This window comes from Quercus lobata, chromosome 6, assembly GCF_001633185.2.
Source record: "Quercus lobata isolate SW786 chromosome 6, ValleyOak3.0 Primary Assembly, whole genome shotgun sequence".
Lineage (NCBI taxonomy): Eukaryota > Viridiplantae > Streptophyta > Magnoliopsida > Fagales > Fagaceae > Quercus > Quercus lobata.
Genome location: NC_044909.1, coordinates 45,891,555 through 45,917,644, shown reverse-complemented (window position 1 = coordinate 45,917,644; position 26,090 = coordinate 45,891,555). Strand labels below are relative to the sequence as shown.

The window sequence follows — 26,090 nt, the reverse complement described above, 5'->3', positions numbered from 1 at the left end:
GGTGACGCTATGATTACTGGCTTTGAAATACGGAGAGTAATGGAGTGGTCAGAGAGTCTGAAACCCTCAAGCTACGCCTAAAAAGAAACAGAGCTCGCAGAGGTAATCGTACTTGGGTAAATTGCCATTGATTTTACTCCACAACTGTGCAATTTCTTGGGGAGCTATAGAACAGTGCCTATGCAGACTTTATGGTATTTATCTACTATTGCTTTTTTTTTTTTTTTCGTCAAATTCTCTCATGGATGAACGATTTGTCACGTTTGTGCTAAACGATTTCGTCAAGTCTTTGAATACAGCACATCTGGGTCCCTAAGATTTGAAGTTGAATGAATGGTTTCAAATAACAATGGGAGCATTTTAATACTTGGTGTGCTTAAAAAAAACACGATTAGCACACCAAAAACAAAAAGTCACCTATACTTTGTTACCAAAAAAAAAAAAAAAAGTTATTCATGCTATTTTTTTCACATCATTCAACAACATATCATACATCCCACCATAGATAGATAAAAAAAATAAATAAAAAACCCTGATTAATCCAAACCAAACTCAACCATCACTGTGATCAAACAAATCAACTGAGACCAAAAAGGAAAGATCCGAGACCATTCGTGATCAACCAAATCAACCCGAACCAATAACAACCATGATCGAACATATCAACACCAGAACCCACGAACCCAAAGGCAAATCAACCATGACCCACGAATCCTTTGACACCATTATGAGAGTTGTCATTGTCGCGAAAGAGATGAGAGAGCTCCAAGGGGAAAGTCAAAGGGCCAAGAGAGAGATGAGAGAGAAATCAATAAATAAAAAAATAGTAGCAAGGTACTAGAGTAATTGCTATTAGTAATAGTTTACTGCGGTTATGAATAATCTAACAAAAGTAATAGGAATTAGACCTAGCACTATTCAAAATAGAAAAACTTCAATCATTTTGATTTGTTTGAGAGGGGGAAAAAGAGAGGGTTCCAAACCTAAATAACATCCGAAATTGTCAATCTAGGAATCTTGTACATTATAGTTTGCACGGCAATAATTAAGTACTATCTTTATCTTGTGGATGGTTTATTTTGATCGTTACGAAACAAAGAACTTCTGATTTATGCGTAGAAACTCCAAACATGGCATGAACGGGTAGTTAAGGCTCTTTTTTACTTGTGTTAGCAATAGATTAGTAATAATATTGTAGAACTATTGCATTTCTTTTTTACATTTAGCACATTGGATGGGGTTTGTTTTTTGTCGTTTAGTTTGCTAAAATAGCATTTTGGGTGTTTTAACACAGTCAGTACTAACATACCCTCTCATTTCAATTCTTAATTTTTATAACTTTTAAACTAAATATGAGAGAAATGATATTTGATTTTGTTTAGTTTATATAAATATTAAAAGCCATTCGATTTTTAAATGTCTCTAAGTGTCTCACAATGTAAAACACCATAATGACCACAGTACATTCAGGCTATACTTGCCAATGTGGCAATAGTTTGCGCTGCTCCTTGTTTACCAAAAAATTATAGAAAGATAATGAACTTTAATTTTGAAAAGAAGAGAGTCAAGAGACAATGAACTTTTTCTTATTTTTTTTATTTTTTTTGAGGAATAAGAGACAATGAACTTGGTTTCAAATGAATCTTATTAAATTTCATTGCGGAATTTTCCATTTTAGTCAGCTACTTACACAAAATTATAGTATAAATCAAGATAACTTTGGGATGCTAGGTTACCGCCAAAAATAAGTGGTCCACCTCCGGTCTGGTACTCGTACAGCGTGGGTCACTGGGACCAAACACGGTCAGAGATTTCCTACTACAAACTGATTTGGACCTGGTCACATAAAGAAGATGTAAGGTGGAGATTGTTTTCTAAATTGAAATCTTAAATATCATGGCCAAATGGGACGCAAACCTTTAAGATCGGATCTTAACGTGAATCAAGAATTCCAAACCTTTTTATGAAAAAAAAAAAAAAAAAAAAATGATAATCTTGAAAGATAACCCCAAAAATAGTATCTTCCTCAAGTTATTGTGTATTCATTTTCAGGTTCAAAAGGAACGACCGAAGCTGTTGGAATGGATTTTTCTACTTAGGGCCGAATCGTCTTCATAGGCCCGGTGCTGTATGAGGTTGTCAATTGTGATAAATAGCCAAGAGGTTGAAGGGGACACATACCAGACCTCACAAAGGTGTATGGGACCCTCCTTTCAAATAAAATTTCAAAGTACTCAAGTATGTATTTTACAATGACCACGAGAAGTCACAATCACTCGGACCATAAACAGCAAATGTCATGCAGTCCACTGCTTTCTTTGTCATGCACTGGCCCATATAGACTCCTACGGGTCAGAGATGAGGCTTGGTTCATCTTTCCCTAATAATGTGTTACACCAAAAGACGGTAAGCAGAGAGAGTGTGAGAGAGATTGATTGCAGAATGAGAGGTACAGGCATTAAAGCTATTCAAGAGCAGAATCGTCTGGTCGTCCCCTAGACTCATAAAGAAATATAATTGGCAGGCAAGGCAAAAGGGCCCTCAGCAAGGGTTTTAAGGAAAATGATGGCAGGGTCAGTGCAAATCTTAGACGAAGCCAAAGAAGACTGTAACGCGGAGTGGAAAGATAGTTTGGCCATCAGCAAAATTCATATTATTGGAGGCCTCTTTCACATTAGAGAACCGATTATATATACGCAAAAAATCTCTACAAGCAATCATTTTCATGTACAAATTAAGCAAACTAACTGCCTTCTGCAGCTTATAAAATCAAACAATCTATGCAGAATATGAGAGAAAATGACTTATACCTTCAGTTCAGGTTTATGAACAGTGAGATTCAACTAAAATCATATCTACGATTCAAACTTTACATATAGAAATACTGACACCAAGGGAAAGATACAATTTTCATTTCCCCCCTTGATTTTCCAATTCCCCCCCCCCCCCCCTTTTTTACAATTTCCATACTCAAAAGTACCAAACAAGTTACAAAACCCCAACAAAAAAAGAAAAAAAAAAGTACAGAAACCACATTAATAACGTTGATAAGTCAAAAAAACTAAGCACAAACAGCAAAAGCAACAAACAATTTTCAACAGGGTTTAGAATGCAGTATTTAATGCTAGATTGCAATGAACACTAACTGTAACTTTTAACTAAAAACCATGAGTAAGTTCCATAGTCCGGTCGTCAAACGTAGAGGCGTGTATAGATACTAAAATATTGTTCCACAACAGAGAAAAAAGAACTGGTGGAAACCAATTACCAAGTTGAGGCCAAAAAGCCAAATCCATCAGCTCCACGAAGAAACATTCAGAAGTGGGACATCATTCCATGCTAGAGATAGAAACCCAGGTGGCGATTCAATTAGAGAATACGCGGAACTGTAATTGTAATTCCACAAAAGTATCTTAGCTTGACTCACTGCGTAATGGCTGAGGGCCACCGGTTCAAAACCGGAACTTTCCATCAAAACCTTCCACTGCTCCTTGTCCTCCATACGCTCTCTCTTGGTTTCCGGTTCCTCTGGTCCAATCACACCAGCTATTCGACGACCAAGCAATAGTCTCTCCACTTCGATCCTGTCGGGCGAGTCTCGGGTCAAGTTGGGCTCCAGTGATTCGAACACGGCCGAGTAGTATCTCAACGCGTTCTTGCACCGGTTGAAAAACCCGACCCGGTTTAAACTCACTTCGTACTCCCCTAAAGTAACGATTTTTGGATTCAACGACTTGGCCAAACGGAGAGCCGTTTCGACGGCCACTGGGGTTTCGTCTAATAGGTTATACAGTTGAAGCATGAAATTCACAGCCAATACCTCGTCCGGTTCGACTCGGAAGCTCGACTCGTTGAGTTCTTCAATCAGTGTCAAGACCGGTTCGAACTCAAAGTTCAGTTTGAGAATATTCGCGAACTCGCGGAGCCGATTTCCGGTTGCGAAAAGCGAAGCAGCTGGAGAAGTCCCTAAAGCTGGAGCGGGTATTCCCGAGATCCGAATCATGGTGGGCTTTCCGTTGGGCCGGGTAGCCAGAGCTTGTAGAAGTGCCGCCCATTGAACTCCTTGAACGATTCCGAAATCCACTATGTGAATCTTCGTTGCCGTGGCTGTGGCTTCGAGAATCGCTTGGTTCGCAGTTAAGTGTGCAAACTTTGAGTAGGGGCAAGCATCGTTTAGAGCCTTGTAAGAGAGCGTGAAGTCTTCGGAAGTGGTTTGAACCATGGTCAAGCTTTTCTCTGCTTGTACTGACAGTCTGCTATATAGGGCTTCAGAGAAGTAGTAGCCCACTCGTTCAGTTGGATCTCCGTGTTCTGAAACAGATTTCCTGAGTCCAATCAGGGTTTTCACGGCTCGATCGGGTTCGGATTCTGCTAAACGAGCACAATCGAGAAGCTTTCTAAGGAGCGGTGGTGCGGACTCGATTTCAGGTGAGCTAGATGAGACTCCAGCGACTTCGTTTTTGTGTAGGCTTGGTTGTGCTAGGTTAGCTGGCTTGGCGTCTTTAGGTACTGCCGGCGGAGACGGAGGTTGTTGTGGTTGTGGTGGTGGTGGGGTCCACGATGGGACTTGAGGAAGGCTGGGACTCTTCTGAGAATCGGAGAAGATGACTCGGTTAAGATCAGACGGGGGAGAGCATCGGACACTGAGTCGACTAGGGCAAGGGGTGAACGGATCAGCACCGTAGATTCCAAAATCAGCATTGTTCTGCCACGCGTCACATCCTGATGGGAGATTTGAACTATCCGTTGAATCCCCACCACCCATTAAGCTATCCATCCACTCGTCCGAGTCGAACTCGCCACCCGCACCACCACCAAAATCAGGGAACCTGAACCCAGTCTGGTCCTGGTCCAGATTCGGAAACGGAAACCCGGGTTCTCCCGTGTCTGGACCTCCGGTAACTTGAAACGGGTCAGAGAAAGCGGGTCCTGAAAGCCCAAAACCCAAATTTGGAGAACCAGACAGAGTGTGGTGAGTAGTAGTACTAGTAGAAGTGGTCCATGGATTTAGAGAGAGTGGATTGAGGCCCACAAGTTGCTGTTGATGTTGCTGGTGATGATGGTGGTGGTGGTGGTGTTGTTGCTCTTCCTGTTGTTGTTTTTGCTTGATGACTTGCTGAGCAATCGCCATGAGATTGCCACTGTCCGCACACATATATGCCATTCTCCGGCCAAATCTCGCCGGTAAAAACTGTAACTCACATTACCCCAAAAAAAAGATCAGTAAGAGAGCGAGTGTTTTGTGAGCACTCACAGTGATTTATACTAGACAAGCAAGCAAGAGAGAGATAGAGAGAGGGAAAGAGTACATACACGAACTAGAGGCCCAGAAACAAGGGGATCTCAAATTTTGGTTTGCTTAAGCCAGTTAGAGAGAGAGAGAGAGAGAGAGAGGGAGTAAGAGTGAGATTTGGGAAGCGCAGCTTTAAAGAACGAAGCTCAACCCCAGAAGGAGGACAGGCCCTGATTAAAGTCCCTCCAAAAGAACAGACGGTCCCACTTTCCCTATTCTAGAACGGAAAAATATTGAAAATGAATATTGTATTTTATGATTTTATCATGACTTCCCTAGCTTGGTCGGTTTTTTTTTTTTTTTTTTTTTTTTTTTTTTTTTTGAGAAGCTAGCTTGGTCGTTTTTGCAAACTAAAAAAAAAAAAAAAAAAAACATTTAGACCTTAATTTTTGGGAATTTTTAAAAATTAAAATTTTATTTTAGAAAAAATTTATTGTTATATTTAAATAATTTTAAATTTTGGATATTGTATTTTATCACTATTATTTTGTTTTTATATTGTTTGAAAAAAAAAAAACTGTTTTCTATATAGTCATATTAATGAGTGTTTTAAGGAAATTCGTTAACAATCCATTTTATGAAAATTTTGACATCATTTTTATAAAAATGAAAAAAATTATCAAAATATTAATTATTTTTTTTCTTTTTTCATAAACTTTTTTATTAATTTATTTCTTAACTAAGTATCCCAAGACATTTCCTATTTTTGAAATACAAAAACAAAGAGGCCTACGACCCCACTAGGCCTTTAGCCCCTACTAACTCTTTTTCACAATTTTCTCTCTTTCTGAAATCTGAGGAGAGAGTGCCTTTGCTCTTTGTGCGACATCCATGACGTGGCACCCATACGAAAGTGGGACCTGATAGATTGAAATGACAACACCAGGTCATAAACGTCCACGTGTACCACTTTTTCCCTCCCGCTCTGTTCGGGGACCTTCACATAAGTAGGTGGACCCCACTCCCCAAAACCTTAGTCCATGACACGTCGATATACGGCGCGTCGATATCGCCGTCTCAGTGACGTCATCACCTTTTGATCTTTTCGGGAATCGTGATCTCATCCTCACCGTCCATTTAGCTTTTACTGCCTAACATGATTATTTTATACAACGGTAATGTATGACTTCCAGTCCTTCCACAAAATCTATGCTAAAATTCTCTTAAGCTCAATAGTGATGATATTTCTTGTAAACTACCTGCAACAGAGAAAATATTACCAAAAAAACAATAGTGCTAGCATGTTACATTTTGCAGATACACAGTGTTTCTGTACTAGACTGTCTATTTCGAAGAGTCTCCATAGTAGGTTAAATGATCAATTATTATCAAAATGATAATCTGGCCTTCCGATTGAGTGCGTTGCATGTGTATTACTTCTGATATAGACTTTGTAGGTAAAGTAATTGACTAATTGGTAGTAAATAGTCAGAAGTATTCGGGCAAAATTTAAGTACACTGCTTAAATATTGTTCTTAAATTTTATTTTTTTAAATTTAAGTATTTAGTTACTTAACTAAAAAAATACACTTGCATTTCATAAGGAAAAAAAAAAAAATTATATGACTAAATTTTAAAAGGAAAACTTAAAGAATAGCAACTAAGGTACTAAACATAAGTTTTTTCTTCCTATAAAATTTAAAGGAATAAATTTTTATTTTCCTTTTTTATTCCAAAAAGAAAGAAAGAAAGAAAAGTACGAGTATTTGTACTTCGCATTTGATCTTACATTGCCAGACTACGACATCAATAATCGCAAGTTTGAAGCCCTCTAAACAAATTATCGTAAAAACTAACCTTGATTTTGACTTAGGTGAACAAACTAGGTCTAGGTTAAAGTGATGGATTTTATGCAGTAGGTCAATTTTAGGGTGGTTGTCTAAGCAATGGTAGAGACTAAGGGGTATCTTGTTTTCGGTGTGGGACTAATGCTCAAACATGTTTGTGTTCTGGTGTTGTGTCACTAGGTTTGTATTGGTGTTGGCTCTTGTTAGAAGCAGGTGATTTGGGAGAGAATGAGATGAATTAGGAAAAAAAGATGGATAAAGAATTAATATATTAATGAAATAAAGTATAGAATAGACAATTGCATGTAAGTGTTTTGGAAAGTGATTAGTTAAAATACAAAAAATAAATTCTTATTCAATAATAGATAATAAAAAATTGTATTAGCAAGGGTGAATGTTCTAACTGCTTCACAATAAGTGGTTAACTAAATTTTTTTAGATATACGGAGTATATAATATGATATTATATATCTTTCTATAATGAATTAAATTTCAGTATTATATTTAAAAAGCATGAATATTTCAAGTTTAGAAGATAGTTGACGTTAGAATAAAGTTAATTTTAAAACTTTTCAGAAAATTGTTGATTACATTTGAATAAAATTTTTGATTAATTCAATCATGAATTGTAGTGATGTAGTCGAAACAATTGAAAAGTTAATGAAAAAAGACGAAAGGAATCCTTCTACCAATTGGTAAGTCACTTTTTCCCCTTTTCTTAATCATTTTTTTACTAATTCAGATTTTCATTAACAGTTCTAAAGTGTGCATTTGGATTACACGTTTCCAGCATGTAATTTAGCGTTTGCGTTTTTGATTAGGTTTCACAGTACTGTTCACAACCTTAGCCAAAAATGCAAAAATGCGCATATCAATGAATTTTTGGGTCCTACGGCACTATTCACACCTTTAAAAATTATTTTGCTATAGTATTTTCAGTAATAAGTTTTCAATTTTTAACAAATAAGCGGTATCCAAACACACCCAAAATTTGAGAGAGAGAGAGAGAGATATGTACTTCATGTTAGCAAAAAAATAAATATAAAAATACAAAGAGAAAACATAAAAATTGACTCACGGCACCTATGGTATTTTTCAATAATTTAAATTCAAATTATCCCATATTACAACATTTTTAAAGTTCAAATAAAATTCATCCTTCCTATTACACTTCAACTAAAAATCTTGGTATGAAAAAATAAACTATAGTTTAAATCTATATTATTATATATTTTGTATGACAATTACACAATTGCTTATTTATATTTGTTAATGTCTATTAATATTTTTGGTTTCAATTTTGACTTTTAATCTTGTCCATTTCAATTAAAATTCTAACTACGCCATTATCTATAGATGTTCTAAGTTCTTACACTAACAAAAATATAAGCATTTAATATTTTTTAGGGTAACATTTTTTTTTTGGTAAAAGTGACTTATATTGACCAAAAGATTATAATTTTAATAATTTATTAAATGAATAATTTTATGTATGCTGTCATGAAAAACTTAGATAGATTCTACAATGAATATTTTTTTAAAAGAATAACTGAATAACTATATGATAAAGTTTAAATAACTTATTTAACATCAAATCATTAATACGTAGATAAATCTACACTCTATATAGCAGAATTGTCTTAAATATATGAATTTATCTTCTAACAGTGTATGGACCACTACACACTCGTATGGATCCACATGTTGTAAAAGGGACAATGCATGTATTCAATCCATGAGACACCTTCCCTAAATCTTAATTCCATTTTCTTTGTTACAATGTATGTACATTAATTTAACAACTCCCACATATTGTTGTACTTTTATGTGGAAATGAAAGAAGTAGTTGGTTCCTCTGTTGTTTCTTTTGTGTTTTGAATTCCTTGTCTGTATTTGATTGGAGGTAAAAACTAAGATGATGGAAAGAAGGGGGAAGGAAAATAAAGGGAAGGTATAAATTTACCTTGTTTGGTTGAAAATACAATGGTGAGATGGAGGAAAAATTATAGATTCCTCTTGTGGACCACGTCACTTGTCCACCATTCTACTAAAAAACTTCAACTTGTTTAAAATTGCTGAGTCAGTAATTAATTTCTGTTTAAAAAAATTTTCTAACCAACAATTTTAAACAGGTGGAAGTTTTTTAGTGGAATGGTGAGCTACATCACTTGTCCACCATGTGGACCTTATAATTTCTCGAGATGAAGGGAAACAATTGACAATGATATAAAATTAAAAATTTACCATTACAAACCTTTCTCGAGTAGACTTCGAGCTAGTCAAGTTGCATTGTCCTCAACTTCGGTCAATGGCTTCTTCAAACCATTGTTTTTTGGATTTATGGTTGTTGCCTCCACTCAAACTACTTGACATATGCCATCGATCCTCCACTCGCATTGCTTGACTTCGTCTTGCCATTGAGTTCAGCCTTTTTACCTCAACCATTAGAATCCACACACCCCCCCCCCCCCGGCGGAAGCTGCATTAGTTTTTTTTTTTTTTTTTTTTTACTTATTTATTTATTTTTTATGGTTGTATCCATTTTTTTTCCTCCCAACAAGTAAGAGATTAGATTGACATGCTTATCCCTAATGAATTGTGTGTGCCTGTCTTAATAAAATATTTAATGCATACCATACAAATAATAAAATAACATTTTTTTACCTAATAAAGGCATATTAGTACTTTATGCAAATTATAATTTCTCCCATTCTATTTTTTTTTTACAACCAAAAAAAAAAAAAAAAAAAAAATTTCATCCTTGTAGGTTTCTATATTGCTAACCAAACAAACACACATAAGAAAAGTAGCAATTTTTTCTTTCTTCTATGTTCCATATTTCCTATATTTTGTTAAAATATTAATTAAATGACTAAAGTCATAAATTATTTGAAGTTTAATTTTTTGTGAGACAATTAGTAATTTATTTTGGTAAGAGAGCAATTAGTTTTAGGCTTGAATTTTAGCTTTACCTTACAGTCCATCAATTAAAAAAAAAAAAAAAAAAAACCTAAGAGAAAATGGTAAAAAAAAAAATGATTGAATTTATAATTTCTTCGTATGATAAAATTTGAAGACAATTGATCATTTTATAGATCTTTTAGCCAACACTTTTCAATGCTACCGACAAAATATGGTCAAAAAATATTTTAACTTGAGAGGGAGAAAAATCAATGTGCCACCCACTACAAGTCTACAATACAAGGTGGCTGCGAGTAAATTTCTAGTCCTAAATAAACATTTCTTTCACGATTATTATATTTTTGCAAATTTGACCTTTTTAGTCATGAGAGTGAAGGGAGTGATAAAGATTAAAGTTTGAGATTAAAAAAAAAAAAAAAGAGAGAGAGAAGTGGGGGAAAGGTGAAAAACGCATAGCTTGTCGTCTCTCTTCTGTATTGGTAAGCTAAAGTGGAGGCCTTTGCCACTTTGGTTTCACTTCTTTTTGGGCGGCTAGGTGGCCCAATTGGACCACATGGGCCCCTCATTGCCTAGGACGAAAGAGGAAAAATACAAAAAAGTGAAACGGTAGGGCCTAGACGAGTAACGTTTGGGCCAATCAGAACGCAACAAATTGAGAAAAAGCAACGGTGGAGAGTGTTTTGACGGAGAAGTCAGAGAAGACATAACAACCCGGCGAAAGTAACTTCGCAGCACCACACCACGGCTCGGTGGTGTCTTAGACTCTTATTAGACTCTAAGGCCTAGTCCTATTGTCTACTGTCTACCACATCAAAGAGGCCCCACTCAACTCAGCTAAGTCTAGTCCTTGAAGTCCAACGGATGGAAATTATTTATATTTTGTTTTTTTATTTATTTTTTATAAATTCATTTGTTTATTCAATTATTCTTGCTCGTATTCATTATGTTCTTTAATTTCGAAAATTCACTAGAAAAAGATGGTTCCAAAAAATAAAAAATAAAAAATTCAATAATGAATAAACTGTTATTTTTTAAATTTTTTTAAAATTTAATTAAATAAAGTTGTAGGGTCGATTTTTTTTGGGACCCAGGCCTAACAGGTAGGCGACTCTGGCCCAAAGAGTCCTAGACAATGAATTTGTAGAGAGTGGGTTACAGAACTAGGCCTTAACGAAGTGAGTGTTAGTTAATTTTGGGCCATGCAACGATTGAACGTGAGTATATCTCTTTCATGTCCGCTGGATGTTCGGTCCGAGGAGACGTGTGGGTACACTTCTGTTCCTGATCAAAGGCTCTGGGCTTTCTCTCTCTCTTTTGTTCTTTTCTTTCCTCCTTTTCACAATCCCCTCTTCATGGGGATGCTCTTCTCTTATATAGCCTCCTTAAAGTAATCAGAGCCTTACACTTGTTGACCATCTGGGCCTTCACTTAAGTGCCCGTCCCATCGGACATCTCCCCTACCTTTCTGTGAGTTGTAGTTGCCAAGGTAACACTGTTCGCCTGTCCTCTCCACATTAATGCGGCTAGAAAAGTAACTTCTTTGCATTTAATGCGGCAGCTATAATATCTCCCTAGACATCCTATACTCTCTTCCTTCTCCCGGGTTTGTGAGGCTCGTCTTTACTACCAATATTCGTTGGAGTGATTCCTTATTATGGGTAGGGTGCATGTTTGGTCCATATTTGGCACGTCCGAGGAGACATTCCTCCTCGGACCACTTTTTAAATAAGTTTGGGCTCATCAGAGTTGGGCTGGAAGTCCTTTTGGCGCCCCACTTTCTCCTCGGACATGGCTGGACTCTGTATGGGCCCAATGCCCATTGTTTGATTTGGGAGTTTTACCCCTACAAAAGTAATTACTGAATTTTAAAAGTACTTCTTCTCGTATAATAATGGATCTTATTAATTAAGTAAATTAAAATATTATTTTTATTCATAAATTTTTGTTAAAATTTTAATTATTTATTTTTAATTTAAAAAGTTATTTTTGATTTAAAAAGTTATTTTTATCCTTAAACTATTGAAAATATTTCACTTTAAAATTTTGAAAAAAATTTTATTTTTCATTTCTATTTTTATTTCTAAACTATTGGAATTTTTTTTTACACAATTTAAGGATGAAAAAAAAATTATTATAAAGTTTAAAGATGAAAAACAAAATTTTCATAAAATTTAGAGACGAAAATTAATGTTTTAGACTTAAATTTATAATAAGATATATCATTGATGTGAGAGGAGATCCTGAACTACTTACTTAATAATTTTTCAATGAGACAAGGGAACATAGAACAAGGCAAACACTCTCCTTCTTCTCCGGGATTGGAAAACAACTCAGGAAACAAATGAGGAGATAGGAAGTGTTCCAACAAAAAATTACACCGGGTAGCTCAACTAGCAATATCATAGTTAATAACAATTGTTTATATAGGAATAAATTATAAATATACTGTCCTTCTGGCGGCGAGAAAGAGCAAGGGTGTGTATTTCATCATTATGTCTCTAGTGAAATGTAAGTGTAAGAAACACTATTGGGTAAAATATTATTTTGGTCCCTAAACTTTGCCAAAAGTTTTTTTTTTCGTTCCTAAGCTTTAAGAAGGTCATTTTTTGTCCTTAAACTATTGAAAATGTTTTATTTCTGTTCTTAAACTTTACCAAAAGTTTGTTTTTTAATCTCGAAACTATTGAAAAAAATTACTTTTCCATCTCTATTTTTGTCTCTTAACTATTGAAAAAATTATTTATAAAGTTTAGGGGTGAAAAAAGAACTTTTTAAAATTTCGGGATGAAAAACAAACTTTTAGCAAAATTTAGAAACCAAAATAATATTTTACCGAATGCTATTTGTACCAAACTCATTCAACCATTTTCATCTTCTTTATGATATAGGCACATATGATTTTTAGGATATCTTTGTTACCATTGTCATGAGTTCACTGCTTTGAGTGACTTTATTTGAACTTATTTTTATTGATTTATTTATTTTTCAATGATATAAAATTAAATAATTAACTTCTTCCCCCCCCCCCCCCCAAAAAAAAAAAAAAAAACTAATTTCTTTCCAAAGTTGACAATTAAAAAGACCTTTCAAATTAATATTATTGTTTACACCATAGTTAGTGACCATACGCAGCTAAATAGACAAAAATAGATGTCTTAATCCATCGTGACTGGATGTATGACTAGAAAATGAAAAAAAAATAATAATATCAAAGCTATCCATTCGTAGCTTATCTTCTAATTCCAAAAGGCCCACTGATGCACCCTATCTTAACTTTATCTCAGATTTCTTTTCACACTTCTTTGCTAAGGTTTCAAATTATCAACATCCAATCACCTCTCCATCTCAGTTGCCAACGCGCTATCTAATCCCTTTTCTAAATGATTCTTTTTTTTTTTTTTTTTTTTTTTTTTTTTTGGGGTGAAATAGTTCAATCTTAGTAACATGCTAAGGCTACTTAGAGCATTCTCATCAAAACTTCTAAAAATTTAGCATTTACCATCTCAAAAATTTACTTTATCAATTTTAATACCTCATTTTATAATACACCAAACATTAAAAATTTTATATTTTTTACCACTTCATTAAAATATTAATTGTTTATATGTCTCTCTCCTCCTGAAGCAATCCACTCACATCTCATCTTTCTTTCTCATCCCTCAACCCAGTAAACCCACGGCCACACCCACCACTAGCCACCACCACTAAAAAAAAAAAAAACCCACCATCCACCACAACCCACTAGATACATAACTCACTCAACCACCACTATATTATTGCCATAACTCCGATCAGAACCCACATCTATTGCCACCAACCCCTGCAACCAGCCACCACCACTGGAGGAAAAAAAATTACAAACTAGACCACCAAAAACCCATAAACTAGAACCATCACTAACACCACCATGGCAGCCACAACCCACTGCAAAAAACCCAAAACAACCACCATCAGCCGCCACCACCACCACCACCATTGTGACAGCCACAACCCACGGGAAAAAAAAAACCCAAAACAAAACCACCACCACAACAACCACCGTCATCAACAACCCACCACAAAATCCCTTAAAATAAACCAACACCACTAGCCAAAACAACCACCATCAAAATCACAAGCTACCTCCAAACAAAAAAAAAAAAAAAAAAACCCAAACAATCCACCAAGACCACCACCATCGAAAAAAAGAAAAAAGAAAAAAAGAAACTTCAACACCACCACTACCACCATGGTTTTCAGTTGTGGATGTTGGTGAATGAAGAAAAGAGAAAGAAAGAAGAAAAGAGAAAAGAAGTGAGACCAGTGAGAGAAAAGGAAAGAAGAAAAGAAAGAAGAAATGAGAGAACACCGATGAGAGAAAAAGAAAGAAGAGTACAGTCAGAGAGATGAGAGAAGTAATAAAAAATTACTTTTTTTATAAGATTTGAGCTACAGTGCACTTTCATTTTTGAGAGCGCACTGTAGCAAGATTGCAAATTTTTTAGGATATAGCATGTTTGATAGAACAACATTTTGTGGTTTTAGATGCTAAAAATAACATTTTAGCACTTATACAAGGTATGATGTAGGGGTGTGCTCAGTTTGATTTTGGTCAGTTTGTATGGGTATGGCCAACCGAAACCAAATATTTCGGTTTGTGAAATTCTTAACCAAAGCCGACCGAAATGGCTGGAAATCAATCGGTTTTGGTGTATTTCGGTTTCAGTCGGTTTCGGTTGGTTTTTAGTTTTCCAAAGAGAGGGTTATTGAGATTTCCAAAACCACACTTTTTCAAACAATAAAGCAAAAACCAAAGCATATAAAATCACACTCAGAATCGATAAAAACCACAAGCTCAAAACTTTTCACACAGATCACTCTAAAGCAAATCACCATTCACTTGAAAAAAAAAAAATCACAGTATAAACGAAACAAAACAAACACAGCCTAAAGTGTAAAAAGAACTCACCGATTATATGAGAATCTGAGATATACGAAAGATCAGGGAAGTAGAGATCTGTTACAATTGGTCTTCATCGATCTGAAGCGAAGAGAAGAAACTCGGAGAGAGAGAGAGAGAGAGAGAGAGAGAGAGAGAGAGAGAGACTGAATAATTTGAGTGAAGAAAGCTTGAGAAAGCTTCTTCTTCCATGTTGAACTAAAGCGAGAAGGGTAGAAAGAGATAGAGAAAAAATTGAGAGAAAAAGTAAGGGAAGGGGGTGGCTGAAGAAAAGAAAAGGGAAGAATAAAATAGGGGTATTTTCGTATTTATATCATGCTCTAGGGTTTTAAAAAATTAAATAGCAAAAAACCCACGTCCCACATGAAGGCTCGAACCTGGAATCAGCTAGCCAAACCACAAGGAGCGTACCACTAAGCCACTGATTAGTAATGTATTAAAGTTACATAAATATATATGTGTGTGTGTGTGTGTGTGTGTGTGTGTGTGTGTGTGTGTGTGTGTGTGTGTGTTTTGGTCGGTTCGGTTTATTTTGGGGTGAAAAAATCCAGCACCGAAACCGAAACTAAAAATTTCAGTTTTTAAAAAATGAAACCGAACCGCACCGAAACCGAACTAAAATTTTGGCAACGGTTCAGTTGGTTTCAAGTGGTTTTTTTAGTTCCTCGATTTTTTGCACACCCCTAGTTTGATGAGAATGCTCTTAGGGACTGGGCCATTACGAACCTGCTCGGTTTAGTTCTGAAGGAAATCTGGAGCCATCTGTATTCAATAGTAATAGAATTATAGGCTAGTAAGCACAGACTCTTTATTTAGAGTATTGTACCCGTATCATACCGGTATTGTATCAGCCATTTTATATTACAATTTTTTAGAATTTGCTTGTGCTACTGTGTCATACAATCACCTCTCCATCTCAGTTGCCAAAGCGCTATCTAATCCCTTTTCTAAAAGATTCTTCCTTCTTCTTCTTCTTTTTTTTTATTTTATTTATTTTTTTTTTATTTTTTTTACTGAAATAGTTCAATCTTAGTAATATGCTAAGGGCACTTAGTGACTAGGCCATTATGAACCTGCTTGGTTTAGTTCTAAAGGAAATCTGGAGCCATCTGTATTCAATAGTAACAGAATTATAGGCTAGTAAGCACATACTCTTTATTTAGAGTGCCGTACCCGTGTCGTAACGGTATTGTATCAGTCATTTTATATTATAATTTTTCAGAATTTGCTTGTGCTACTGTATCGTATTTGTGTCCATATCTGTACTCGTGTTCGTGTCTGTGTTTTCTAGAGTGTGGAGTGTAAAGTCTAAACCTAAAAAATGCTATATATGGGAAAAGGTTTGGTGAAATTAAACGTGTGTGATTGGGTAGAATCTCATGAACCATAACACTATTCGAGCGCCCAACATTATTATTATTTTTTTTTTGGTAAAATGCGCCCAACATTATACAAGCACTAATTAATGGTTTCTTTATGTAGGATTGTCCAGCTCGATCAACTTGTTGAAAACTGTGAACATTTCACATGTGATCTATGTGTTTTAGACTTTTAGGGCCAACACTAGTACTGAAACACAACTTGGAGTGAAAATATACATATAACAATAGTTACGGTATTGTTACTGATGAAAGACTTGGCTGCCAGGCTACCAGCTACCTGAGGACGTGAAAACGATATGCAGTAGTTGAAGATGAAATTAAGCAACGACAGTGACTATTAATAATTAATGTAGCGTTTAAATACTTATCCCTTGAAAGAGATGCATATATAGTTTCCAAGAATTTTCTAATTTACCTAAATGAGAAAACTTTGTTGACACATTTCTTGTTGGCCTTCTCAAAATTTTTCCCCTTTGGCCTTTCTCATCCTATATCGGTAAGTCTTTATTGATGAAATGTGGAACCTTAAGAAATTATGAAGAGAAAGAAGTAATTTTCAGCTCTTTACTCATTTATTTATTTTGATTCCAACTAGAAAGATATATATATATATGTGTGTGTGTGTGTGTGTTAACGACAACCTAGCAAATATTTGGACCCCCTAATAATCAAATTTATGGCTTAATCACTTTTAAACCAAATTAACAATTAGTATCTATTTGGATTCACTTCAGCGTTTTGCTTCCGCACGTTCTCTTTTTCTTTTTCTTTTTTTCTTTTTTTTTTCAAGCCGCAGTTGTTGACTATTCTCCCGTGAACAGTGCATAGGTGCACTGTTCACAGACCCACAAACTTCACTTTTCAACAACTTTTTCATTAAAAATGGGTCCCACAGTACTATTCATATATTTAAAAATTATTTTGTTACAGTGTTTTCGGTTTTCAGCAAAAATAAATTGTATCCAAACAGACCCTTAATGTCTAATGTAAGTGATTAACCAATTTATATTGCATGCATATCCAACTATTCAAGTAATTAAAACTGAAGGTAAAGTGCAGAAAAATAAATTGCTAAACCATACAAAAACACTAAGACGTGTTTTTGAAGAGGAAACCAGAACTCTTGATGAAAAACCTTTTTCGTTGACTCCATTGGTCGAAACTCCACTATAGAATAGATGCAATACAAGATTGAAGTAGACCAAACTCCCTTAATACTTGAGCCCTCCAAGCTCATGTTATATAGCATCCGACTTTGCCAAGTCTTTTATTCTATGGAGCAATCCTGGTTGAGCGACCAATCACTAGTCACAAATTGAAACTTGGATTTGTGGCTTGAACCTCCAAAGATTCCCAGCAATCGACAGTTCTCTAACACTTAAAAATGGTATAGGTAGTGAAGGTAAATTTTTTTTTTCTCTAAAATGTGAACATGGTGAGAGTGATAGAGAAGAGAAAAGCTACAGGTTCTCTTGATGAACAATTGGTTTTCTCTCTCTAAAATGTGAGCACAATCTACTCTCACCAGTTCACCCTCAATCCTCTCTCCTAGGGTATTTCTCTGGCTTCTAAAGATGATCATGGAATAGAGTGGATGAATTAGCAATGTTACCAAATGATTTGGTTGCAGGTAAGAATGAGGAGCCAGAATTTTGTCATCTAGTAAGTCGTGACCTAGTCATGACACTCATTAACAAAACTCCTATCTTGAGACGTGTGGCATTTTCACGTGCAAGTTTGGTCTCAGACAAGTCATGATCCCATTCTGAAGAGCTTTGATCAACTTAGACCAGACTCAAGTATCTTAACTAAAACTTTATATAATCCCCCAAGAAAAATACATCAAAATATGAAAATTACAAATAAATTTGACACTGAATAAAGCCAATACAAATACATACAAAAATAACAACTTAACACAACCCTATAATTATTCCAACTTTGCTATCTTAATGTTGTCATCTTTCATTTGTCTCAAAAGAGAAAGGGAAAAAAAAAAAAAAAAAAACACCCACGTGATCTTTTTTGGTTGAGAGGAACCCTACGTGAAGTTTGTTGAACACAGTTCTAGTTCTAGACCTGTGAAGAAGACAAAGAAGGTTGTATGTGAAGAAAACGCACTGTTTCATTTTACATAAGATTGGACAATTAAATCAAACACACCGTTTCACTTATGTGTTGACTCTCTTGGGTCTTTAATGAAACGGTGCGCATCACTCTTATCTGATTCAGTTGGCAGTTCAGGCTTGGCACGAAAACTAGTTAGAGTAGCGTAACTAACTCCCTAAATCTCAGGAGTTTAACTTAATGGCTTAGCTTAATCTTGTTGTATATAAACCACTCAGTGGGCACAAATGTAAAGTATGAAAAGAATTCTCTGGAATTGAATAGAAGTTTCTCTCATTCTTCTCTGTCTTTCTCTCTTTCTCGTTGCTTAATTTTCTTGCTCTTTCTCTCATTTTCCCAGACTTTCTTTTCTTTGAAATTGTTCATATAAACTTGCTTTCACTGTGATCATTACAGAAGCTTAGTCCTCTGTTATTGAATCTTTCTTCATGGTATCAGAGCACGCAACTACTGCTACGAATCAATCTTCAACAATGGCAGCTTCAAGCTCAACAATGGCTTCATCCTCATCTACTTCTTCAACGTCATCTGGTACACCAATGAATCTGGTAAATCAGCCTCTATTACTTCTGTCCAATATGTCAAATATGATGACCGTGAAGTTAGATAATGCCAATTATATAGTTTGGAAGCATCAAATTACCATGGTTCTTGAAACTTATTCTTTGTATGAATTGCTTGAAGAACCTCAACTAATTCCTGAGAAATTTCTTAAGGATTTGTCTGGATCATATACTACAAATGTGAATCCAGATTTCTTAATTTGGAAATCAAAGGAAAAGGCTTTGCTCACCTTTATAAGTTCAACTTTGTCTCCATCTGTATTAACACTCACTGTTGGATGTGCTTCCACTATTGAAGTATGGAAGGTGCTTGAAAATAGGTTTTCCTCAGTATCAAGGTCTCACATCATGAATCTTAAGAGTGAGCTTCATAATCTGAGGAAAGGAAATGATACTGTTGATGTTTATCTTCAGAAAATCAAAGTTGTTAGAGATAAATTGCTTGCTGTTGGAGTTATTGTTGATGATGAAGAATTGCTCCACATTGCAATTAAGGGACTTCCTAAAGAGTATAATGCATTCCGATCTGCAATCAGAACTAGGAGCACTCAGCTTGGATTTGATGAACTTTCTACTATGCTAAATGCGGAAGAAGAGTCTCTCAATGAAGGCTTAGATGGTAAAGACTCTATTTTTGCCTTAGCTGCATTGACTAATCAGAAATTCAATGGCAATAGCTATAATCACAATCAGAATAAAGGAAGAGGCAGGGGAAATTTCAATAATAGAGGAGGCAGAGGTGGTAGAGGATCAAGTGGTCAATCTCCACAATTTAGTCCATTCAATCATTTCCAGCAAGGTCAATCCAGTTCTGGTGGTGCAAAATCAGATAGGCCAATTTGTCAAATCTGTGGAAAAGTTGGTCATTAGGCTGTGGACTGCTATCATAGGATGGACTATGCCTATCAAGGCAAGCATCCACCTGCAAAGCTTGCAGCAATGGCTACTGCCTTCAATGCCTCCTTCACTCAAGATCAACCTTGGCTTGCTGACAGTGCAGCCACTGATCATGTGACTGCTAGCCTCAACCAGCTCAGCTTCCCTAAGCCATACACCACTCAGGATAATCTTACTGTTGGTAATGTTCAGACATTACCTATTACACACATAGGTACAACACTTATTCCCTCTTCTTCTTCTAGTCTTCAACTTCACAATGTTCTTAGAGTTCCATCCATTGCCTCTAATCTTGCTTCTGTTCAAAAACTATGTCATGACAATAACTGCTGGTGCTATTTTGATGAGGATATTCTTTCAATTCAGGCCTTGGACACAGGGAAAATTCTCTACCAGGGCAGGAGTGAAGGTGGTGTTTACCCCATCTATCCTCATCAGGCTTCTCAACTTTTCTTGTCACCTAAAGCCTATAATAACACTTCTAGGTCATCTGTTTTTAATAAGACTCTTTGGCATATGAGACTTGGTCATCCTAATGATCAAGCTCTCCATTGCTTATTTCCTGGTGTCAGATCTGTACATACTAATAATGTTGAGGATCACACTTGTACTCATTGTTTGTATGGTAAAATGCACAACCTTTCTTTTCCACATTCTGATTTTAAAGCTTCTTCTCCCTTTGAACTTGTGCATTCTGACTTGTGGGGTCCTGCACCTATTGTTTCTGTCAATGGTTATAAATATTACATTTTATTTGTTGATCATTACTCTAGATTTAGTTGGCTTTATCTGCTTAAGTCCAAATCTGAAGCCTTTACTAAACTTGTTCATTTCAATGCTATGGTTGCCAACCAATTCTCCTTGAAAATCAAGACCTTTAGGTCTGATGGTGGAGGAGAATTTACTTCTAATGAATTTAAAGCTTATCTGTCCAACCATGGTATTACCCATCATATTTCCTGTCCTTATACACCTTAACAAAATGGGGTTGTAGAAAGGAAACATAGGCATATTATAGAGACTGTCATTGCTCTTTTGTCTCAGACTTCTCTATCATACTCCTTTTGGACTTTTGCAGTACAGACTGCTATTTCTTTGATTAATGTGCTTCCCACATCTGTTCTTAGTTGAAAATCTCCTTGGTCTACCCTTTACTCTACCTCACCTGATGTGTCTCAATTTAAAGCATTTGGTTGTGCTTGTTATCCAAATTTTAGACCTTACACTACTCACAAGCTTGAACCTAGGACTAAGGAATGTATCTTTATTGGATATCCTACCCACTCTAAAGGCTATCTTTGTCTTGATCCTTACACCAAACATGTTTACACCTCAAGACATGTTGTGTTTAATGAGTCTAAATTTCCTGGTTTACCTTCTGTCCAACCTGTTTCTTTCACTTCTTCCAACTCTGTCATTCCTACTTGGTTGTCTAATCAGCTTTTTCTTCACTCTACCAATCAGCCCTCTTTGCTTGGTGCTTGTCCATCTCCATCTTCCCTCCTTTCCACTCTGTCACAGCACCAACCCTTGCCCCAACACCTCCCACACCTGTGCCTTCACCCAATTTTGCTACTTTGTCTTCCCCATTTAGTGCTGCACCATCCCATCTACCTGATACACCAACTCTTGAGTCTACTTCTGCTACTACCCTTTTATCCAATCCTCCTTTACCTGTGTCTTTACCTGTTCCTTCTCTCAACACACATCCTATGCAAACTAGGTCCAAGAGTGGAATTTCCAAACCTAACTCCAAACTATGTTATAAGGCCACTATTGATTACTCCTATACTGAATCCCCTACCTACAAAATTGCATCTCAGTATCCAAAGTGGTGTGAGGCTATGGATGCTGAATTTCAGGCACTTCAAAGGCAGCAGACATGGTCTCTTGTTCCTGCTCCTCCTGGTGTTAATCTAGTTGGATGCAAATGGGTTTTCAAGCTTAAGTTGAATAGTGATGGTTCAATCTCTAGATATAAGGCCAGGCTGGTTGCAAAGGGGTTTCATCAGCAAGCAGGTGTGGATTTTCATGAGACCTTCAGTCCTATAGTGAAGCCTACTACTGTGAGACTTATATTGGGCATTGCTGTGAGTTGTAGATGGGTCTTAAGACAGCTTGATGTCTCAAATGCATTTCTTCATGGCTTTCTCAAAGAAGAGGTCTTTATGCATCAACCACCTGGTTATGTGGATTCTGCTCATCCTGATTATGTATGTAAGTTGCAGAAGTCCCTTTAAGGTCTTAAGCAGGCACCCAGGGCATGGTTTGAGAGATTTGCTTCTCATTTACTTCATCTTGGCTTTACTGCTTCCATGGCAGACAACTCCCTATTCATCTTCTGTTCAGCCAAGACTATCATTTACCTTCTTTTGTATGTAGATGATATCATTGTCACTGGTAATGATGCTTCTCAAGTTCACAATTTGATTGCAGCTCTTGGTCAAGTGTTTGAACTTAAGGATTTGGGGACTCTCAATTATTTCTTGGGCATCCAAATTACTCAGTCTTCATATGGTCTCACTTTCACTCAGACTAAGTATGCCTCAGATGTACTTCACAGATTTCATATGGAGAATTCAAAACCTACTAAGACTCCCTCATGTTCTTCCACTCGTTTGGTTCCTCATGATGGTGTCCCTCTCTCTGATCCTTCTCAGTACAGGAGCATGGTTTGTGCTCTTCAATATCTTACTTTCACTCGCCCTGATATTGCCTTTAGCGTTCAATAGCTCTGTCAATTCATGAGTCATCCTACCACCACTCATCTTGAGGCTGCTAAGAGGGTTCTACGCTATATCAGGGGTACACTGCATTTTGGGATTTCTTTTACTCCTGGCCCTTTGACTCTTACTGCATTCTCAGACGCAGATTGGGCTGGTGATCCTACAGATCGTCGCTCCACCACAGGTTTACTTGTGTTTCTTGGTAACAATCTCATTTCTTGGTCTGCTAAGAAGCAGAGCACTGTCTCTCGGTCTTCCACAGAGGCAGAGTATCGTGCATTAGCTTCCACAGCTGCGGAATTGTCTTGGCTTCGTACCTTATTCAAAAAAATTTGTGTCTTTCTTCATCATATTCCAGTGATTTGGTGTGACAATGTGTCTGCCATTGCTCTTTCTGCTAATCCCGTTTTCCATTCTCGAACCAAACACCTCGAGGTGGATTACCATTTCACTCGTGAGAAAGTTCTTCGCAAGCAATTACAAATTGATTTTGTTTCTGGCTGAGATAATTTTGCAGATATCTTTACTAAGCCTCTCCCTGCTCCTCTGTTTCAGTTTTATTGTGCCAAACTGTTGGTTGATTCCTCCCCCATCAGTGTGTGGGGGGATGTTGAACACAATTCCAGTTCTAGACCTGTGAAGAAGATAAAGAAGGTTGTATGTGAAGAAAACACACCGTTTCATTTTACATAAGATTGGACAATTAAATCAAACGCACCGTTTCACTTATGTGTTGACTCTCTTGGGTCTTTAATGAAACGGTGCACATCACTCTTATCTGATTCAGTTGGCAGTTCAGGCTTGGCACGAAAATCAGTTAGCGCAGCATAACTAACTCCCTAAATCTCAGGAGTTTAACTTAATGGCTTAGCTTAATCTTGTTGTATATAAACCACTCAGTGGGCACAGATGTAAAGTATGAAAAGAATTCTCTGGAATTGAATAGAAGTTTCTCTCATTCTTCTCTGTCTTTCTCTCTTTCTCGTTGCTTAATTTTCTTGCTCTTTCTCTCATTTTCCCAGACTTTCTTTTCTTTGAAATTGTTCAAATAAACTTGCTTTCACTGTGATCATTACAGAAGCTTAGTCCTCTGTTATTGAATCTTTCTTCAAAGTTGGAGTCTTGGAGAGTTGGACACGTTAACTTAGTCCATGTTTTAATTGTTGTCATAGTCTTGATTTGCCATGATGAGCCGCACCGAATCCATAGAAAACACACACACACACGTACGCACACTACATTATATAAAACCAGAACGTATCCTTTTCCTGGTTTGTAATCACGATGTATCAAAAACAGTCTTTTAAGTCATTATAATTTTTGAATTTCCGTCTGTGAAGATGATTCCTGTCTTTGTTGTAAAAGGGTATCCCTCTCTTCCAATTCCATTTGTAAAAAAAAGCGTATTTCAATTGTTGTCAAATACTCAAATCCCCTTTGAACAATGACAGATCTCTCAATTTTCATAGCCATATATATATATATATATATATATACACTCAGAGACAGAGTCAATACATATCTTATAATAAAACAAATCGTATGCATTAATTATGCTATTATTCAAATGTTCTTTTGTAAATCATGACGCTAAGGTGGTTTTTTCAGTCAAACTTGCAATGAAGTAGTGCATTGATACAATGACTGCTTTTTCTTTTCTTCTTCTTCTTTTTTTTTTTTTTTGGGCAAGGCAAAAAGACTGCTTTGTTGGAAATTGGCAGCGTAAAATTAATGCCGAAATATGTAGTACTATAGTAGTTGGTAGAAACAAGTAGGCGACAGTTGTGGCTTTTTTGAATGGGGTTGGAGAAAGACGTTGGTACATGATAATGGGGGGCACTGTACCTTTGACAATTTAAATAAGCTACTCATGAGTTTCTTTCTATATTCTACCAATTCATATATTTTACACCGAAAAGATATTGCTCATTAGTCATCACGACTATAATCAGCATTTTAAAATTGCATTACATAATGCTTTCAAAATTATATATAGGTCCACTTGGCATGGATGATTGGTCTTTTGTCTGTCCCGTGATTGTGATGTTAGTGATTTTGTTAATATAATGAAGTTAGGAACTAATATTCTTGATTAAACTCGGTTTTTTTTTTTTTGAGAAAAAATTTATTTATTAAACTAATACTTCTAACTTATTCAATTCGGTTTGTTCTCTTTCTTTTTTGATCCTTGATTGGGGTTGATGACTGAACTTCCATCTGTTCCTTATTTTTAAAATTTGTTTTACATGGTTTTTTTTTTAATGAGAGGCCCATGTGTCTGCCACAAACATGAATCTACAAATCCACCACAAAGCAGCCCATTTCTAAAAACGATCAATACTTCTTCCTATATTCTAATCCTTATGACGTGCAGATAGGGTTGAGTTTGAGATATTTTTCAATCCAACCAACCTCTTTAGGTTGAGAAAACTAAAACCCAACCTATGATAATTCTAAAAATTAACCCAACCCATTGTGTAGTCGGATTGAGATCATTTTGTCATGCTTAATAAGAACGTTGAATTTGTTAGATTTTTAGTATTGGTTCATTACATGACATTCTCTCAGAGTATTTTCACCATTTAGTTTTCACTCCGTAAACAAATATTGTCTCTACATGGTGTCTTTGTGATTGATGTTTTGAATTGTTTATGGGTGGTGTAGTTGGGTATAATGATTTGAATCTCGTGTTATTTATCCATTTGGGTTAATAATTAAATCCATCGATTAAAATTGGTAGTTAAGTAGTATAAGGTCTAAACAGCGTAGCAGATTTTATCAAATTTAAGTATCAAAATAAATTAAACTAAAAAATTTAAACGAAGTTTCAAAATCCAAATAACAAACTTTTTTTTTTATACATATTTTTAATTAAACTATTAATAACATGGATTAGGTTGGGTTCAATGAATTGAAATTTTAGCAATCCAAACCAAAACCAACCCAAATTTTAAATTTTTGAAAAATATATTTAAAAAATCAGCCCAATTTATTAACTCACGAAAAACCACATGGCTACGTATCCACCACAAAGCAGCTCATTTCAAAATGATAACGGTAGGATACTTCTTGACATGTTTTGATCTCATGGGAGACTAAAAAAAAAAAAAAAAAAATCTTGCAAAAACTCTAACTGAATAAGAAAAAACTTTAAGTTCACTAACTTGATGTTATTTTATTGAGAGAGTTCCAGTTTCAAATATTGAAATGAATAATGTAGGGTCACAATTTGAGACCCAAGCCCAAAATGTATGGAGTCTTGGTCCAAGGAGCCCAATACAATGAATTTGTAAAGAATGGATCAAAGAACTAGGTTCTAATAAGTTAGACAACGGCTAGTATTAAATTGTATGGCGGTCAAACACAAACCAATGATGCTGATATCAATAAACTTTCAGTCTGAGGAGGTTAAATCTGTATATGATGATCATTCTAGAATATCAGAATAGTTTAA

General features: G+C 35.8%; 1 protein-coding gene across 2 annotated transcripts; it reads right to left on the bottom strand.

The window, feature by feature from the left end:
* Positions 1-1,664: 1,664 nt before the first annotated feature.
* On the bottom strand, positions 1,665-5,453 carry LOC115994738 (SCARECROW-LIKE protein 7). 2 transcript variants are annotated; one of them, XM_031118972.1, is made up of 2 exons: positions 3,269-5,453; positions 1,665-1,836 (listed from the first exon to the last, which is right to left on the bottom strand). In XM_031118972.1, the coding sequence occupies exon 1, from the start codon at positions 5,162-5,164 to the stop codon at positions 3,296-3,298; it is 1,869 nt and encodes a 622-aa protein (XP_030974832.1). In that variant the 5' UTR covers positions 5,165-5,453; the 3' UTR covers positions 1,665-1,836; positions 3,269-3,295. The 2 variants fall into 2 exon arrangements, with proteins under 2 accessions (XP_030974832.1, XP_030974831.1); XM_031118971.1 differs by lacking the exon at positions 1,665-1,836 and having other exon boundaries at positions 2,791-5,191; positions 5,314-5,453.
* Between the last annotated feature and the right edge of the window lie 20,637 nt (positions 5,454-26,090).

What these genes read in the sequence shown, in the direction of transcription:
- LOC115994738 (XM_031118972.1), bottom strand. Translation starts at nt 5,164, where the DNA reads ATGGCATATATGTGTGCGGACAGTGGCAATCTCATGGCGATTGCTCAG.